At 35.4% G+C, this 19403-nt stretch overlaps 1 protein-coding gene across 1 annotated transcript; it reads left to right on the top strand.

Annotated features, from left to right (window-relative positions):
- Positions 1-1274: 1274 nt before the first annotated feature.
- Positions 1275-11597, top strand: LOC108993577 (polyamine oxidase 2-like). Its single transcript, XM_018968552.2, has 10 exons — positions 1275-1810; positions 2332-2432; positions 3132-3220; positions 3312-3425; positions 4453-4540; positions 4704-4789; positions 4890-4992; positions 10117-10214; positions 10345-10774; positions 10918-11597. Exons 1-10 carry the CDS (start codon positions 1768-1770, stop codon positions 11224-11226), a joined length of 1461 nt encoding a protein of 486 aa, XP_018824097.1. The 5' UTR covers positions 1275-1767; the 3' UTR covers positions 11227-11597.
- The last annotated feature ends 7806 nt before the right edge of the window (positions 11598-19403 follow it).

Here is a 19403-nt window from a genome sequence, read left to right on the forward strand (position 1 = left end):
CGAAATTTGATACAGATAAAAAAAATTAAATAAAGAATAATATAATATCAACAGAAAATAATTACATAATAAGAATATAATGCATGGAATATAATGTATAGAATTATTCCATCGAGGAGAAGATGCAAATCGAAACCAATTGGCGAAACTTCTAGATTTGTAGTGGTCAGTAATCAGAACTTACTTTTAAAGGGTATTACCGTCATATTGTTTGCATGGACCTGGACCACCGGCATTCTAATAATTCAACCTAGCCGGAAAAAGAGAAACCACACGTGTCGTGTAGCGTAATGGTTTTCATCCAGACTGACAGCTGAATCGGACGGACGGGACAAACTTCGTACGAAAAATTCGACTAGAAATTGAAAATTAAGAAGGGCTTCGTAAAAGCGAGAAATCTCACCAAACCGCAACCACTTTTGGATGGATTTGAATTGAATTGATATAAATTGAATTGTTTATGAATTATTATAAATTAAAGTGATGGAATGAGTTTTATAAGATTATTTAAAATTAGTTTAGATGGATTTAAATATTAAAATAAATAAATTTATAAAAAGTTGAAATATAAGTTTCATATGTAAAAATGTGTTGAGTTAAAAAAATTATGATTTTTATGTGTAAAAAGATTTTAAATTTAGATGAATTTAATGATTTGAGAGTTAAATATTTAGATATTAAATTTAATTTAAAATTAAATTAAATTAAATTAGTTTCAGTTGGATTCCAAACGGCCTTAATAAGTTTTTTGAAACGAAAATAATCCTCTCAAATGTGTTTAATTTTTTTTAATAGTTAAAAAAGTGATTGTTAATAAATTTATAATCTTTTTAATGGTTAAAAATATTTAATTTTTTTTTTAAAAAAAGATAAAAATCCATTTATATGCATATTTAAAATTAAATTAAATTAAATTGATTTTAGTTCAATTGGATTTCTGAACGGCTTTTAATAACTTTTTTGAAACGAAAGTAATCCTCTCAAATGTGTTTAATTTTTTTTAATAGTTAAAAAAGTGATTGTTAAAAAATTTATAATTTTTTAATTTTTTAAATGTTAAGAATATTTAAAAAATTAATTTTTTTTAAAAAAAAGATAAAAATCCGATGTAGACTGTAGTACACCCAAATACTGTCCTTTTCTCGAAATTAAATTAAAAAACCTACTCAAGTAAACCAAACGACATGGACACGTGCATCCCGAATCCAGCGAGTAGTAGCTTTTTCCCTACGCTAGCGTGTACCAGATTTGCTAATCCGCGTCGCCTTTTCTCTATAAAACAACCGGGAAGCTCGGACACAGAGGCATAAAAACAACATTACGCAGTTCTGTCGCCCCTTTCCGTTCTGCACCAAATCTGTCCACTTTTTCTCCAAACAGATCAAATCCCAGATATTTTCTCTATTGCTCTAAAAGCACATCCAAAACCCTCGCATTTTCTTCTCTCATCGACCTAAAATCGGCGATAGGGTTTTGGAAATCCGTGTAATTTTTCGAAACTATAAGGGGGAGAGAGAGAAAACTGTATGAGCTGGTTTGGGAAGCCGGGTTTCTTATTGAATTATTCGAATTCTTCTTCGAATTCCAATCATTTTATAACGTGTCTCTTAATTTTTATTCTTCATTACTCGCCTCAATTGCCTCCTTCCCTCTTTAATTTCGAGAAAAAACGTCTGGATCCTTTATCCTCTATTATTAGCATTAGTAATAGTCATAGTAACAGATTAAATAATTGTCTTGTTGTCGATCGCCGATTGTCGCTGCGAAATGGAGTCTGTAGGCACCAAGAGTAATCCCCAATTGCGCAGAGGTTTGCTTTTGTAATTTTTACAGTTTCTTGACCGTACGACTCCCTCGCTCTCTCTTGACCTTTCGTTGTTTGTTTTTATTTTTAATACGAATTTGTTGTTGCCTTTAAAGTAAAAAATTACAGGGAAAGAAAATCCTATTATTACTGTAATGATCGCTACATTTGCTAGGGAGTATGTCTTGACTGGTATATACGTTTTTTGTTTTTTATTTTTAATTTTATTATTGATGTTGCTGAGTTATGCTGTTCTCTAGCTTCTGAAATTATTAATCACTCATTTTATTATGAACTATTAGCTTAGGTGCTCTTTGGACTTTGAAAATACAAAAAGGGGAAAATAAACTTTAAATTAAGGAAAAAGTTAGGTTATAAAAAAAAAAATGCTGTTTGGACAAATGAAAAAGGAAAATTAATTTAATTGTGTTGATTGTGGCAAGGAAACTTCGATGTGCTTTCAATTGGTATTAGTCGAGCCGTTTTGGATGGCTTCATTAATCTGAATTCGTTCATTTTCTTTGTAGGTCTCTGCTCAAATGTCGAGAGGAAGCCATCTGTCATTGTCATTGGCGGCGGTATGGCTGGAATTGCAGCTGCCCGTGCTCTTCATGATGCCTCGTTTCAGGTGTTCTGAGTATAACGTGTTAAGTGCTATTGTGGATGATAACCATTGTTTCGTGATGCCTCGTTTCAAGTAAACTTCGATGTTTACTTGGGTTTGATCGGCTCTTAACCAACTCCCTGCCCAAAAGCAGCCAGATTTTTGAAATCATAGATGTTGAGGAAAAAGCTACTTTTGGGTTGGCCCTACTTTATAGAAAAATGATAAATATGAGGCTGACCCAAAGTTATTTGAAATTAGCACATTGTTGGGTTTAGTTAGAGCTAAGACTCTTCAGTCATAGTTCGTGTACTATATTTGGTGGGCAATATGGTTTAAGCAAACTGCTAGGTGATCTACTGCCAAAAGGCACTTATAATATGCAATTATATGCCAGTGTGGAGCTGATATATACTTGCTGTTAATTTAGGTTGGTCTCACTTTAAATTTGGAGAAGTCCAACGTAGTTAAGCTTAGTCCACTTTGTCTATGCATGCTAAATAAGTAGCTAATACTGATATTATATGTGCTACCTGTCACTTGCAGTCTGGCTGGATGGATGAGTGTGAGTGTGAGAGAGTATCATTGTACTTTGATGTGGCAAGATATATTTTTTTCTCCACCGTGATGGATGAATCTATGTTGCTATTAATTGTACTTTGATTTGATAAGATGCATCCATGCATCCTTTTATTTTTGCTTGATTTTTTTGTGTGTGTCCAGGTTGTCTTGTTGGAATCACGGGATAGGATTGGTGGTCGCGTTTATACAGATTACACCTTTGGTTTTCCAGTTGACTTGGGTGCATCATGGTAAATTTTTTTGTAAATATGTTCCTTATTAGATATTTGAGAGTGCCCATATATTAATGTCGAAACTTGACATATTGGCGTGATGCCGTAGGTTGCATGGAGTGTGCAAAGAGAATCCCTTGGCACCATTGATTGGGAGATTAGGACTACCCTTATACCGTACTAGTGGGGACAACTCTGTGCTTTATGATCATGATTTGGAGAGGTTAGTATTTATTTTGCTGCTTTTGATGTGTGATTTTTTTTTCCCTGATAGATGTGCAAATATTTGAATTCTTCTAAACAGGGTTTACTTCCTAGAGGAGGGTTTAAAGGGCCTCGCATTGCTCAGATTCCATATTATAAAAAAATCTATTCTTTCTACCAACTTGCATGAATTCCTGCTATTTAAAAGCTCTAACTTCGTCATTTCATCCTGTTTGTAAGGTTTAAAATACCCATTTAGAGTAGTGACTGGATCCCCTTATTGCTGAAGCAAATAAAGACTATTCCTACGTTCTAATGCATACATGGTTTCAATCCTGTTATTTTTTATATATATTGTAATTTTTGAGTTATTTTTTAGCTCCGGTACGTGGATATGTCAGCTATTTCTCTTTACCTATTAGAATGTATGTCAAGCTGAAATAATTCAATTGCCTTAATTTTGAATAAGGCAAGGTTCTCATGCATTTTAAAAATTTTCAGCCATATTTGTTTCTTATATATTTTTGGCGTATTTGTTTGCTTGTTCTATTATGGTGTATTGCTATGTAAATGTAAGTCCATCTTTCAAACTGCTGCCGGCAATAAACTGAAACGCAACGAAATACAAAGGATACATTCAAATGTGTTGTATGTGGTTGTGGATAGCTATTTTTTTTTTTTGGTGAGGATAAGTAATGGCAGATACCGAAGTGGGTATACAATATCTTGTGGATTCCCTTTGGCTAGCTCTGTGTGAATTTAGCGAGTGTGGTTCTTGTGCAGGCGGTTGCGAATTATTTAAATCTCTGGCAATCATAGCATAAATAATTGTTAAAAGGACAAAATCATGGAACAAAGCTTCTTATGTTATCAATTCACTCCTTCAGAATATCTTCTTGTATAGATTGCATCTGTAACATATATTGACTTTTATTTTTCGACATGTCCTCCAGTGTAGCTGGAATTTCCTAAACTCAGTTTGCTTGTTTTTGAGTATTATTTAATGGATAATTTTTTTGGTTTTATATATCATATGTTCTCTGCAGCTATGCGCTCTTTGATATGGATGGAAATCAAGTTCCTCAGGAATTAGTTACTAAAGTTGGTGAAGCATTCGAGAGTATTTTAAAGGAGGCAAGTGATATTTTATTTTTCATTATTCAATTTTAGTTTTCTAGTTTTATCGATTTTGAGATTTATAGTTCGAATTTCATCCAAGTCATGTCTGGTGCTTCTAATATTTATTCTGTCTCGCTATGGACATTCATTGACTTGATATTTTCATTCTTAAATGTAGACGGATAAAATAAGAGAGGAATCAAGCGAAGACATGTCCATATTCCGTGCTTTCTCAATTGTTTTTGAAAAGAGGCCAGAATTGAGGTTTCATCAACATGCTTGCATAATACAATTCGTAGTTTTATTTTTGTGTTAATTGATAGTCAAGAACTGGTTTACCTAAATTTTCCCTTGCATGCAACAGGTTGGAGGGGCTTGCTTATAATGTTCTTCAGTGGTATTTATGTAGAATGGAAGGCTGGTTTGCTGCGGATGCTGAGACCATCTCACTAAAATGTTGGGATCAGGCAAGTTTCTGTATGCCAGAAATTTATATATTGCAGGACTGCTTGAAGTCTATACGTAGCATTATGGGGAATTTTACCATTTTCAAGATGAATGGTGAAACAAGAAGTCTATAGTGGTAGACGCTAGAATATAGGTTTGCATTATGATAATTTCTTATGTTGGGAACTTGAAAATGAGTTAAATACTTTTTTTTTTAATTAATAAGAATTTTATTAACAAGAATAGGCATAGTCCAAGTACACAGGATGTACAAAAGAAATACCTACTATACTCTAGAAAGCAGGAAACTAAGACAGAAACAAATTCAGTACATTATCGTCATTCCTTACAAAGATCTTAGCCCACAAACTCAAAGTAGAAAAGAAAAAAGTTTGATGATCTTCAAAAGAACGCTCTTTTTCTTCAAAACATCTTTCATTTCTTTCCAGCTATAAACATCACATTAAACACAAATGAATCATTCTCCATCTGGCAGCAACACATGTCCTTGCCTTGAAACCACGCCAACAAGCAAGAAGATCCACGACTTCCTTAGACATCACCCAATATAAACCTATCCAACCAATGACCTCGTTCCACAAAGACTTTGCTACCTCACAATGTAAAAAAAAGATGATTAACAGATTTATCATACTTCTTGCATATGACACACCAATGAGCTATACACAAACCATGTTTTCTAAGGTTATCCGTGACCAATACTTTCCCTAGAGCAACCACCCAACTGAAGAACACCACCTTAGTAGGTAACTTCACCCTCCAAATGCCTTTCCAGGGTAATGCACAGCCAGAATGACAATTAAGCACCTTATAAAAAGAACTGATTGAAAACTTGAAATTTTTAGCATGATCCCACCATAGCCTATCCTCTCTTCCTTGCATCATTTTTGAATTATAAATTCTTCCCAAAAAATCTAAAACAACATTTACTTCCGAGTCATTTGCATCTCTAATAAAGTCAATATTCCATAGAATATTATTATCCTTTCATTGACGATAATCTGCCACAACAACATTTTGATCTCTTGCAATCCTGTAAAGAGATGGAAAATCTGATTTAAGAATTGATTCCTCACACCAAATGTCATGCCAAAAGAGAATCTTCTTCCCTTCTCCCACCTTAAATTTAATATGTTTAGAGTACTCCCCCAACCTTCATAATAAACTTCCATAAACTTACCCAATACGCATCTCTAACTTTATTAGAACACCAATCCCCCCACCCACTCACATATTTAACAACAACAGTCTTTCATAAAGCATCTATCTCTTTATGATATCTCCAAAGCCATTTTCCAAGGAGTGCTTTATTAAACAACTTCAAATTTCTCACCTCCAATCCTCCACAAGAAACCGGTTGACAAACCTTATTCTAACTAACCAAATGAAATTTCTTTTATTCTTCTATTCCTCCCCATAAGAAATTACGATAAATTTTCTGAATTCTTCTAGCAACCCCAGCCGGCAAAGGGAAAAGTGGGAGAAAATACGTAGAAAGATTAGTCAATGTACTCTTTATCAAAGTAATTATGCCCCATTTAGACAAATATAACCTTTTCCATCCAGCCAATATTCTCTCAATCTTCTCAATCACTCCATTCCATATCAAAACAGATTTGTGAGGAGCCCCCAAGGGAAGACCAAGATACTTCAGCAATCTTACACTCCAAAATATTACCTACGACACCCATAGATACAATTTCAGACTTGTTTAGGTTAATCTTGAGACCCGAAACAACTTCAAAACATAACAACAATGCTCTCAAAGATCGAATATGTTCTTGGTTGGGCTCACTGAAAATCAAAGTGTCATCGACAAAAAAAAGATGAGATAATTTCATGCTCCTCATTGCCCACCTCAAAACCCGACAAGTACCTTCCTTCTACCACCGCTTCCAACATTCTACTCAATGCATCCACGACAAGGAAAAAAAGAAAAGGAGATAGTGGGTCTCCTTGTCTCAAACCACGTGAACTATTAAAAAACTCAACCGGAGTGCCATTCACCAAAACAGAAAATCTCGACGTCGAAATACAATGTTTGATTCACATACACCACTTCTCTCCAAAGTCATATCTCCCAAGCAAATACAATAGAAAATTCCAACTAACATTGTCATACACTTTTTCCATGTCCAATTTAATCAAAATTCTAGATTCATTTGATTTAATTCTTCTGCCCACATACTCATTAGCAACTAAAACGGAGTCAAAAATTTGTCTCCCTCTTACAAAGGCATTTTGAGATTTCGATTTAATATTTCCCAACAGCATACTCATACGATTAGCTAACACCCTAGAGATTATCTTTTTTACCCCATTCAGCAAACTAATAGGCCGAAAATCCTGCATCTCCACAGCACCTATCTTTTTGGGAATAAGTGCTATAAATGTAGCATTGAAACTTTTCTCAAATTTCATTAATGTATAAAATTTATTAAAAACCTTCATAATATCATCCTGCACTATAACCCAACAAGATTGAAATAAAGCCATTGAGAAACCATTAGGACCCGGAGCCTTATCCCTTGCCATTCCTCTAATCACATCAAGAACTTTATCCTCTTCAAAAGCTCTTTCCAACCATTCTGCACATGCCTGATCAATGGAGTGAAAAAATAGTCCATCAAGCTTTGGTCTCCATGAGTATTCTTCGCTGAACAACCTCGTGTAGAAATTGACAATGTGATCCTTAATGACCTCTTGTCTGATGAAATGATGTTTTCACCATCATAAAGAATCTCAATAGCGTTATTTTTTTTATGATAGTTTGCCATACAGTGAAAAGATTTCATGCATGTCACCTTCCTTCAGCTAAATGACTTGGGATTTTTGTCTCCAAGAGATTTCCTCCATTAAAGTGATATTCTCTAAATCCTCCACAACCACTTTTTTTTCTCTCCAATTCGTCACCAGATGTCTCCTAGCAGCTTCCTTTCCTCCAAACTCTGCAACTGCTGCATCAAAAGTTTCCTTTTATTTTCCATGTTCCCAAACTTCTCAACATTCCACTTCTTCAAATCTGTTTTTAATGCTTTAAGTTTACCAGCCAGCACAAAGCTCGGAGTACCAAAAAAAGAGTATGAAGACCACCACAATCTCACCCTATCCACAAAACCCTCAGCGTCCAACCACATATTTTCAAATTTAAAATACCTTAGTCCTCTAAAAGTGCCCCTACTTTCCAACATAATAGGATAATGGTCAGAACACATTCTCGGTAACCTTTTTTGCCTCAAATCAGGAAAACGAACCTCCCAAGAAGCTGAAACCAGAAACTGTCTAGCCTAGACCATGCCCTTCCATTGGACCACGTAAAATCCCCATCAACCATCGGAAGATTGATCAAACCAAGCTCAAAAAAGCAGATCTGAAAAAGCATTCATGGCATGTGAGAAATAATTACCCCCCACTTGCTCGCTAGGAAACCGAGTAATGTTAAAATCCCCTCCAAAACACCAAAGAACCTCCCAACAGCAGTAAACACCCGCCATTTCATCCCATAAAATACTCTTACTATTATCCATGTTAGAACCATAAATCCTTGCAAAAGCCCATTCAAAACCATCATCCACACTTCTGAATCGGTAAGCAACCATAAACTCTCTGACATAATGATCTACCATCTCCACTAACCTCCTATCCCACATAATAATAATACCACCTGCAGCCCCTTTTGAAACTAATTCAATCCATCCCACACATGGACAGCTCCATAAACTATTCACAATTGTTCGATTAACCCACTTCAATCTTTCTTGGCCCGCTTTAAGATTTCAAAGCATGGATTTTTCTACATACAATCTTTCATGGTTCCCAGTTGTCTATCTGGCATGACAATAGTTAGTTGATTGTTTTTCTACTTGTAGCCCCATACAAGCTTGGAAAACATTTAGGGCATGCTTGGGTAATGAGATAGATGAGATTTATGTGAATAGTAGTGTAATGGTTTGTGAATAGTATTGAAATGGTTATTCCCAAGGGGTTGGCCCATGTGGTGAAGGCCTTGGTCTTGGGGTATCGATCCCTTCAAGGTCTAAGGTTCAAGACTTTATGAGTGCAAATAATCCTTTGGGACCACATCCCTTGGTGAAAAGTGATTTAACCAATTCCGTATAGGAAAACTTCAGAGGGTGCGGTGCATGAGACTGGGGTTTACTTTACAGAGGTGGGTCCGAAGAGTCCTGCCTTGGAGAGGTTCCCCGACATAAAAAAAAAAGAAGAAAAGAATAGTTGAAATGATTTGAGTTAAGATGTTTTTATTGAGTTTTGAAAAAATAGATAGAAAAAGTTGAATAAAAATATTATAGAGTTAAAATATTGTTTGAATATAATTTTCTAATATTATTTTGTTTTGAAATTTGAATAAAATTGTATTATTTTTTTTGTATTTTGTTTGGAAGTTTGGAAAAGTTGTAATGATTAATTAATGGTTAGATGAAAAAGTTGAATATTTGAAATTGAAAAATGTTTGTTGTTTAAGTGATGTTTGGGAAGGAAATTATGAAAACTTTAGAGATGAAATGAGATAATAAAATCTAAGTGTCCAAACATGGCCTCGATCAATAGAGCTATCGAGTCTAAGAAATCCAATTTTATTAAACCTTATTAAGGAGATACAATGACATAAAATTTCATGGAATGGATATTAGAAGAAACAAAGAAATCGTCCATAAATTTGTATTCAGGAGTTCATATTGTATTGCTTTTGATGATTTGAATGAGACAGTTCTGGCAGCTTCCTGAATATCACAAGTGAAATTGTAGCGAGAAATATTCCTGTTGTCGCGAGAAATGTTCCTTTCCTTTTGTCGAGTAAATACATATCAGGGTTGGGTTATAGTTCTCAAAGATAAAAAATAAATTTAAAAGAACAGCACATCTGCGGGACTAATAACATAAGCAAAACTTGAAAAAAAACCTAGTAGTAGCGGAAAATTCCTCTGTTAAAACTATCTGTCTCTCTGAAGGTTTTGCTAGAAACCTGTTTCTTTCTAATAATACTGTTTTGTGTTTCTCCTCCTTTTGTTTTTTTTCCCTTTTGGGTGGTGGGGTTGTTGATTTATATTGTTGCTAAGCTAAGCATTGACTGCGTGCTGCCTTTATATTATTCTTATATACAGGAAGAACTGCTCCCTGGTGGTCATGGGCTTATGGTAAGGGGCTACATCCCAGTTATAAACACTCTTGCCAAAGGTTTAGACATCCATTTGGGCCACAGGTTTGAATTAAGTCTTTGCAATGCTTTTCTTTTGCTCAGCCTGTGTATTCTATAAGAGCTTTAATTCTTGTACCTACCTTCAGGGTTACATGTTCTGTAATTTGCTATTAATTCTTGTCACTGCCCTCAGGGTTACAAAGATTGTAAGGCGTTATAATGGAGTGAAGGTAACAGTAGAAAATGGGAGAACATTTGTTGCAGATGCTGCTATTGTTGCTGTACCTCTTGGTGTGCTGAAAGCAAAAAGCATAAGCTTTGAGCCAAAGCTCCCAGAGTGGAAGGAAATGGCCATTGCTGACCTTGGAGTAGGGATTGAGAATAAAATACTGTTGCACTTTGAAAAGGTGTTCTGGCCAAATGTGGAGTTCTTAGGAGTTGTTGCAGAGACATCTTATGGTTGCAGCTACTTTCTAAATCTTCACAAGGCTACTGGTCACTCTGTCCTTGTTTATATGCCTGCCGGGCAGCTAGCCAAAGACATTGAAAAAATGTCTGATGAAGCTGCTGCTAATTTTGCTTACATGCAACTCAAAAGGATCCTTCCAAATGCTTCTGCCCCGGTACGACTTCTGCTTTATGCTGTTTATTTATTTATTTATGAAAATTTTCAAGTTGAGATACTTTAAAGGCCTTTGACAGAGGCAGTATCTGATTCCATTTTACCCGGAAGTTCTCGAATATGATTTTTGTCTGAATTATGCAGATTCAGTATCTTGTTTCTCGTTGGGGTGCAGATGTTAACTCACTTGGCTCCTATAGCTATGATACAGTAGGCAAATCCCATGATCTGTATGAGAGGCTAAGGATCCCAGTGGATAACTTATTCTTTGCGGGAGAGGCAACAAGCTCGAACTTCCCAGGTTCGGTGCACGGTGCTTTCTCAACTGGACTGATGGCTGCTGAAGACTGTAGGATGCGGGTCTTGGAACGATATGGGGAGTTGGATTTGTTCCAGCCAGTCATGGGTGAGGAGGGCTCAGTGTCAGTCCCACTACTGATCTCCCGGATGTAACTCTTAGGCTGCCTCCATTTAGGTCTTATAATGAAATAGGAGATATGTATTAGTGGGATCTGGGTAACGCATTATTGCCGTTTTGGTTGGCCCACTGGGAAATGATGCTAAGGAAAATTTACCTTTTTTCTCATGGATTTATCAATTAAATATTGGTTAATGCCTGTCTTCTTCTGTATGACGTGGGATATACTTTACAGGTAGTAGTCATCAATATTGGGGCTCCTAAAAGTAAATCTGGTTATCAGAAAATTATGTTATTAGGAGGCAGTAGATGGTTTATTTGTAGGTGCCTCTTCTTTGTTGGTGGGAAGGACACTATAATTTGCTATTTGAAGTTGTAATAAATAAAGGTTCTCTCTCGTTACGTATGTTTTCTTGCTCGACCACCAATTTGCAAGGATAGATTGCAAAATCCTTGATAACCTTACTGCTGTGCTGAATTTATAGCCAAGAAAAATGTGTTTGCTTCAACGTCTTAATATTTAGCACGGTGAGAAGTTTAGAACATCGAATCGGTACTTGAAAATGCCCAGAGTCCCGCCCACCCAACCCCCCAAACATAGACGGCTGAAGGTGTTAAAATTGGACTGTAATGCTAACATGTATTTTTTCATATCTTTTTTTGGTAAAAAACATGAAAAAAAAAACTTTTAAAAACAAAATATAGAACGCAATGCAATTCTGTCATTATGCTCAACAAATTCGGAAACTGAATGATTAAATAACGAATAAAACCTCATCTTAGATCAAGCGAAAAGAGAAAAATGCAATTGCAGTCCATAAACACCTCATCTTGGGTAGAGTGACTGTGTGATAATTGGGGTGGAACGTTTTTGTATTGGTTCAATTGATAACATGGATAGATAGAGTCTCCAGGTTGATCATGTGTGACATCTTTGTGTGTGTATTGGCCGGATAGAATGATTTATTGAGTCAGTTGATTTTGAATTTGGTGAATCAGCTCATACGTTGATCGGATAGAGTGATTCTCTGCGTCGAACGGGTGGAGTGACTTCTCGAGGGTACTTATATAATGAGATATTTTGGATTTACATGAATTGCTCATATGATGATTCCTCACCATACTTATATAATTGAGAATTGTTCAAAGGGCAATACCTTGCCATGACTGAATACGTGTTTCTGCCCCGAATGGTGATTTCTCGCTATGCATAAATATATGTGATTTCCTGGCGGGCATAACAGGTAGAGAGAGTCCTCAAGTTGATCATGCGTGGTGTCTCTGTGTGTTGACCGGGTAAAGTGATTTCCTAAGTCGGGACATGCAACACAATGTTACATACTCTCATTCATAACAGTTAAATATGTAGTGTACCTAGCATGCATATAACAATATGCAATATTCCTAGTAAATAATTTTTTCTTTGAACAATATAATGTACAAGAAGTACTATATCCCAAAAATATAAATATGTTTCATAGATTCACATAAGAACATATATCCAAAAGGTTACAACACTTTTCCAATAGGTCTGTAACATAAAGAGTACTGGAGAGAGCACTCCATAAATACAGACTGTAATAAAACTATTGCAATAAATTGCTAAGCCGCTTATGCAGCTTAGCTATGATGTCTAAGATCATGTCCAAAAAGTGGATAACCGAAGTTATCAGTTCCTCTTCCTTGTCGTCTTGTTGTGGACTAATAAGCCTTGTCCAGTCTGTTGGGCGTGGGTCCTCTATATCTTGACACATTGTCTACCACTATGGGAGGAATCTAGGAATGATAGTTGGGATAACCAAGTGAGATTTGTTTACAAATCTCAGCAAATAGGCTACTAAGCTACCAACAGTTTATATATATATATATATGCATGACAGTAAAATGAGATGGATGCATCGTGGTATGAACATGAGTACGTATGACATGACTTGGCAAATAGCATGACATGTGCATGACTTGCACTAAACTTGACTGCACATGGATATAACATGAGCTTGACATGAACTGAACTTGACATAATCATGACATGAGTGTGAACATGAACTTGAAAACTTGTTAACAAATACATCGTTGATTAAATGTGAACATGTGGATGCTATACGGATCCCTTGAGCAGTGTGCTCTTGCTGGTGCTACATCACATCACAAACATTTGTGTCAGCTATGAGCACATAATGATAATTGAACTTATTTGATAAACATGTGTTGGCACCCCTGACGTTGGGTGTCTAACTTTGGTCTGCTAACCAGTTATTTAGGTCACATTCGATACCTGTTGATAATACTTTGTCAACTCACAAAATTTCACACCAGTTTAAACACTCCAACGTGGACAATGGAATTCTACTAGGATAACTCCACATCCTAACACTTGGGGTCGTGATAAAAATAAAAGACTCTAAATAATTTGAAAATATTTTTCATTACATACTCTATGCATGTGACATGGCATGACATGTAACAAAATGAATGTATGACAGATGACATGGCATAACATGACATGCAACATATAAGTATGTACTTGTAATAAATGGAATGACATATTATAACAATTTCTAATAATCATAAGTGACAAGAAAATGACAATAATGATCTTACCATTGTACATACATAAATACACACGAAGTGAGTTAGAAGCTAAGCTATATTGATTTAGCATTACGTAAAGTATAGCGTGAAAAAGCATAAACTGAAACGAGATATTTCTAAGGGTTAGAATATCTCACTACTACTTATAAACATAAAAAATTTACTGACTATGTTGAAAATTGTAAAGTTAACCCTCTACTTGTGGGAAATTATAATTTTGCCTCTAAAATAAGGATTTTGCATAAAACTCCAAATCATACGAAAATTTACATTCCACGTGTAAATTTTATTTGAATCCAATTAACAGATCAGAAAAGTTTAAAACACAACACAACTAGGAGAACCACTCCTTGGCTGATTCACATTAAAGGCAAAAACTTTATTTTTGTTGCAATTTGACCAATCCTCAAACTAACATGCTTAAACCGATTTTTGCAACAATAAAAAATCGTATCCTCGGACGTTCTAAAATTATGCTAAGACATCAAAATGCACATTTCATAAAGATCTTAAATAGGACCAAGTTTAGGTCAAACATGACAAACACTTGATGTTCTTGGTCTAATGCTTTCCAGATAAACTCCAACGACTCCAAAAGTCCATAATCACACTTCTAACATGTTCATCATTCAATGTGCGAGCTCATTCACCAAATTTAGAACCAATTGACACAGAGAATTACTCTACTCGGCCAACACACTCACATAAACACCACACATGATCAACCTGAGGACTCTCTCTACCCGTGTTATCAATTGAGGCCAATACGAAGATGTTCCATCCTAATCATCATGAGGAATCACTCTACTCTTATGAAACTCGTGGTAGTGTATTGTAAGAATGGTGCCAGGACTCCTCAATCGGTCCATGATTATTGATACACAGTAAGACTCAACAATCGGAAATCACATCATTATTGAATCACAACTTTCAAACTCATCATCCCAAAATAATGGCATAAATGTAAACGACAAAAATAATGAAAAAAATATACTTTCATGCAAAAATGAGGTGATTTACAGAATATGCAAAATTCTAAACATACAACATACTCATAATCATTTACCCTACATTTTCAGTATGGTTGTAGGAGCTAACCAACTTGAATAGTATTTCTAATATTATAGTAGCGTCGATGTCGATCCTTCCGTTGCAAGCCTTGAAGTCCCTTTCTTTCTTGAAGACTTCAACTAGAAGAGAGAACAAATACTTTTTGATCTCAAAAGTGAGATTTTGGGTTTTGTCCAATGCCTTTTATATTGTGGGATCGTCAACCCTAGTTTTGACGTATGTCTGACTCCAGACATGCAAAAATGAGAGACCTTCGATCTTTGCCATCCATTTGCCCACTGGACTTGTAGGATGGCAGAGACTGACAGGAACAAGGCATGCACATTCTCTATAGTTTGCCTTTGCTCAAATCCCATAGTCCTCCTAATAAAGGTCTCTCACATGGTGCTAGACCATAACTTTGAGATCTATTGATATGACTTGCAAATTCATAATCTTTTTTCCGTAGGCTCACTCCAAATGTAACATCTCTTATAGAGTATGAGCCTCTCTGTATGGCACCTACACCATCTGAGAACCTCCACGTTATCTCGAAGAGCTCTCATGTCTACATCAAGCTTGTCCTTGCTTGTTGCTTGCCTTGCTACGGTTAGCACTATATTTGCCTGCCTAGCATAAGGTGAAATGTCTTTTATCGCTTAGTACTAAATCGTGTTAGCCAACCTTTCTACCTAGTGCCCCTCGCCCTTCTCCTAGACTAGCTGCACTTTGCTTGCCTGGCCATCTACTTGTCACCTGCCTTTAGTTCATGAGAGGGGATTGTTTCCCTCTCATCGTCGCGGTCCTCACAGTAGATCCACTCTAGTTCCAACAATAAATTATTTTCCTTTAATGTCCCTTTGGTACCCATGAAATTGGGTGTCAATGTGTCAGGAACCTATCATAATTTCAGTTAGGATGATCTGCATGCTGCTGTGGAGGCTGACATGGTGGATTTAGTAGGTGATGTTCAATTTGTCTTTCCTGATTTTGCATTTGTTGGGTCATTAACTCGTTCATTCGAGTAACAGACTGAGCCATTACATGTGTTTCATCTTGAGGTGGGTTGTCCCTAGGGGGCGACATATTCCAATATTCTACACCCTGTTGTCCTCTCCCACAACCTCTGCCTCATTCTTGTGGCTAGATTTTGTATGATCCAAACCTGATCTCTAGTACATAAGTTCCTAGGTAATGTGGTGTACCTAGAACCATAATAACACTGATACAATCTGTGACGCCCCCAACTTCCCCTTTCCTATTCTTACAAGGTCTTTGAGACGTTGAACCTATCACCCATAGTTTTGGTTCTATTGTACCATTAAAACTTATGGAAAATGAGGTATATATTTTTTTTCTTAAAATGAAGCAAAATAATTTTAACTAATTATAATTATTATAACAGAGGTAAAACTAAGAACCATCATATATATACAACAAACCTTTAGAGTATAAGGTTACAAAATAGCCCTCGACATACTTGAGCTCTCACGAACTCATTAATTTACAAAATAATTATACAACAGTTTTCAAATACAAGGACCAAATAATATTGTTTCATTATTACACAAAAATTTCAATCAAGTATGTAAGAGACTCCTATAATTATGCATGCAACACTTGAGTTCTATCAATGAATATAATAGATTAAATTTGACAATCCACCATTGGGCGAGGTCGAGGACATTCCAACGTATTGCATCGAAAATGGTAATTAGTTATTCTATCTTTTTGTGGGTTAGTTTATAAATAAGTGCTAATATATTTTTGCTAATGTGGTTTATTATAAACGTGAAGATCCTGACAATTTCTCCCTCATTCACTTGTTCATTCGAGTAACAGTCAGAGCCATTACATGTGTTTCATCTTGAGGTGGGAAGTCCCTAGTAGGTGACATATTACAGTATTATGCACCCTGTTATCCTCTCCCACAATCTCTACCTCATTCTCGTGGCTAGGTTTTGTACGATCCTAACCTGATCTCTAGTACATAAGTTCCTATGTAATGTAGTTTACCCAGAACCATAATAGCTCTAATACAATCTGTGATGCCCCCAGCTTCCTCTTTCCTATTCTTGCTGGGTCTTTGAGATGTTGAACTTATAATCCATAGTTTTGGTCCTATTGTGTCATTAAAACTTATGGAAAATGAGGTACATTTTTTTTTCTTAAAATGAAGCGGAATCATTTTAACTAACTATAATTATTATACCAGAGGTAAAACTAAGAACCATCATATATATACAACAAACCTTAAGAGTATAAGGTTACAAAACTTCCTTTGACATACTTGAGTTCCCATGAACTCATTAATTTACAAAATAATTATACAGCGGTTTTCAAATACAAGCACCAAATAATATTGTTTCATTATTACACAAAAATCTTACTCAAGTATATAAGAGGCTTCTATTCATTCTGATCATCCTTGTCAACAACCTCTTCCTCTAAAGTGGGCTTCAGTGTGCTTGCTATAAAATTTGTGGTTTTATTACTGGTAAATACCGAAACTACAGTTGGACCACCATAGTGAGATTTACATCTTAGTATTCGAGATCCATAAATGATACATGTGAAATTGAATAAAATAAACACTTACATTAAGAATCATAATTTATTTCATAATTAATCATAAATTCTATAAACCTAACCGATCATTAATTCACAATTAGTTCCAACTCTAATGAGCATTCAATTAATATCTTATAAATTAGATATTAACACCATAAACTTTATCAATGAATATTCAATTCATAAACTATAAATACTTTCTTTCATTTTCTTTTACTTTTATGTTTTATTGCACAAGCCATGGCCTTTCATGGGCCATCAATGGTATTTGTCACTAAGTCATGAACGACGATTGCATAATGGTTTCAATGGGAGAGTAGAGGTTAGAACTTATCTGAAGGAGTTGTCTAGGGATGAGACAGAGACACATTTAATGAAATTTGGGGAAAATAAATTTGGCAGGGGTCAGGGAAAGAATAAGAGAAAATGTGGTGCAATGAAGATGAGTTGGACAAAGATGAGTATTTTTGTTAACTACCATATTGGTCATCATCTAAGTTGCGTCATAGTTTGGGTTTGATGAGCATTAATAAAAAGACAAAAAACATAGTGAAGATGATGAAAGATATTGAGAGAATTGGAATTAAACATTACTTGCATTTGCGTGTAGAAGGCAATAGAATTGTTATGCCACATGCTTGTTCTGCCATGATAAGGGATAAGAGGATGCAGTTTTGCAAATGGTTGTAGGGTGTGTAGTTGTTAGACGACTATGCTTATAATACTTCTAGATGTGTGAACATTGATGAGTGGAAAATATGTAGGATGAAAAGCCATGATTGTCATGTCTCTTTATAGAGATTGTAATCAATTGCCATTAGCAAGAAGTTAACATCTAGTGTTCATGTAGCATTAATTGAATTAAGCATGTTCTTCAAAGACTTGTGCTCATGAGTACTAGATTTGGATGTGCTATGGAGGATGGAAAAGGTTGTTGCAATAATATTATGTAAAATTGAGCAGATCTTCCCACCTGCTTTCTTTGATGTAATGTTTCACTTAGCAATACATTTACCTCGAGAGGTCGTGCTAGGTGGACCAATGTAATTTCGATGGATGTTTTCAATTGATAAATTTTTGGGTAGGCTAAAGCGCACAATTGGGAATAAAGCCGAAGTAGAAGGGTCAATAGCAGGGGCTTATATAAATCTTGAATGTTTGACATTTTGCTTACTATATCTTCATGGGGTTGAGACGTGTTTTAACTGACAAGAATGGGATGCTGATTTTGGTGCCGACCACTACTCATGAGTTCTCTATATTCTCCCAAAAATTTCGACCAATGGGTGCATAGTCGGGCTATGACTTGGTGTATAATTTTATAAAACTCAGTGGTATGTGTTGAATAATTATTGTGAAATTGATCTGTATCTTAGGTACACACTCTTGTAGATTAATTTGAACATTCACATGTTCAGCTAACTCAGCTAAAGAAAACCTCCTTCATTGTATGCTATTATTTCAAATAGTGAGCACATGGATGAACTTAGATAACAAGGTATAGAGAATGTAGAGGCTAAGCATGAAGAAAATTTTTTCAAATGGTTTAAACAACGTGTATGCATTTAACTTATTAGTTAAATTCATGCCAGTTATTAATTCTTTTAATTCATTTTAAAGACACTAGTGTTTTGTATTTCACATTTTACATTTTACAACTATGAGACCACAATCCAGAACTAGTATCTTCTATGTTGTATGTATTGGCACTTGGTCCTTCAAAAAGAGTTGTTCGATACACTGGTTGCACGGTTCAAAATTATAGGTTTTGTATTGTGGAGTGTAAATGTAATCAAAATACTCAAAATTGTGGTGTGTTGGTTGAGGGTAGTCATGTGACTGAGGACATTGACTACTATAGTATCATATTTTACATTATTGAATTGAAATACCTTGGTGGAAATGTAACATATTTATTTAAATGTGATTGTTGAGATCTATGGTGGTTAGTTATCAATACATAGAGATAGCCACTTCACGAGTGTGAACATTGTATGTA

The sequence above is a fragment of the Juglans regia genome, chromosome 1 (genome assembly GCF_001411555.2).
Source record: "Juglans regia cultivar Chandler chromosome 1, Walnut 2.0, whole genome shotgun sequence".
Classification (NCBI taxonomy): domain Eukaryota; kingdom Viridiplantae; phylum Streptophyta; class Magnoliopsida; order Fagales; family Juglandaceae; genus Juglans; species Juglans regia.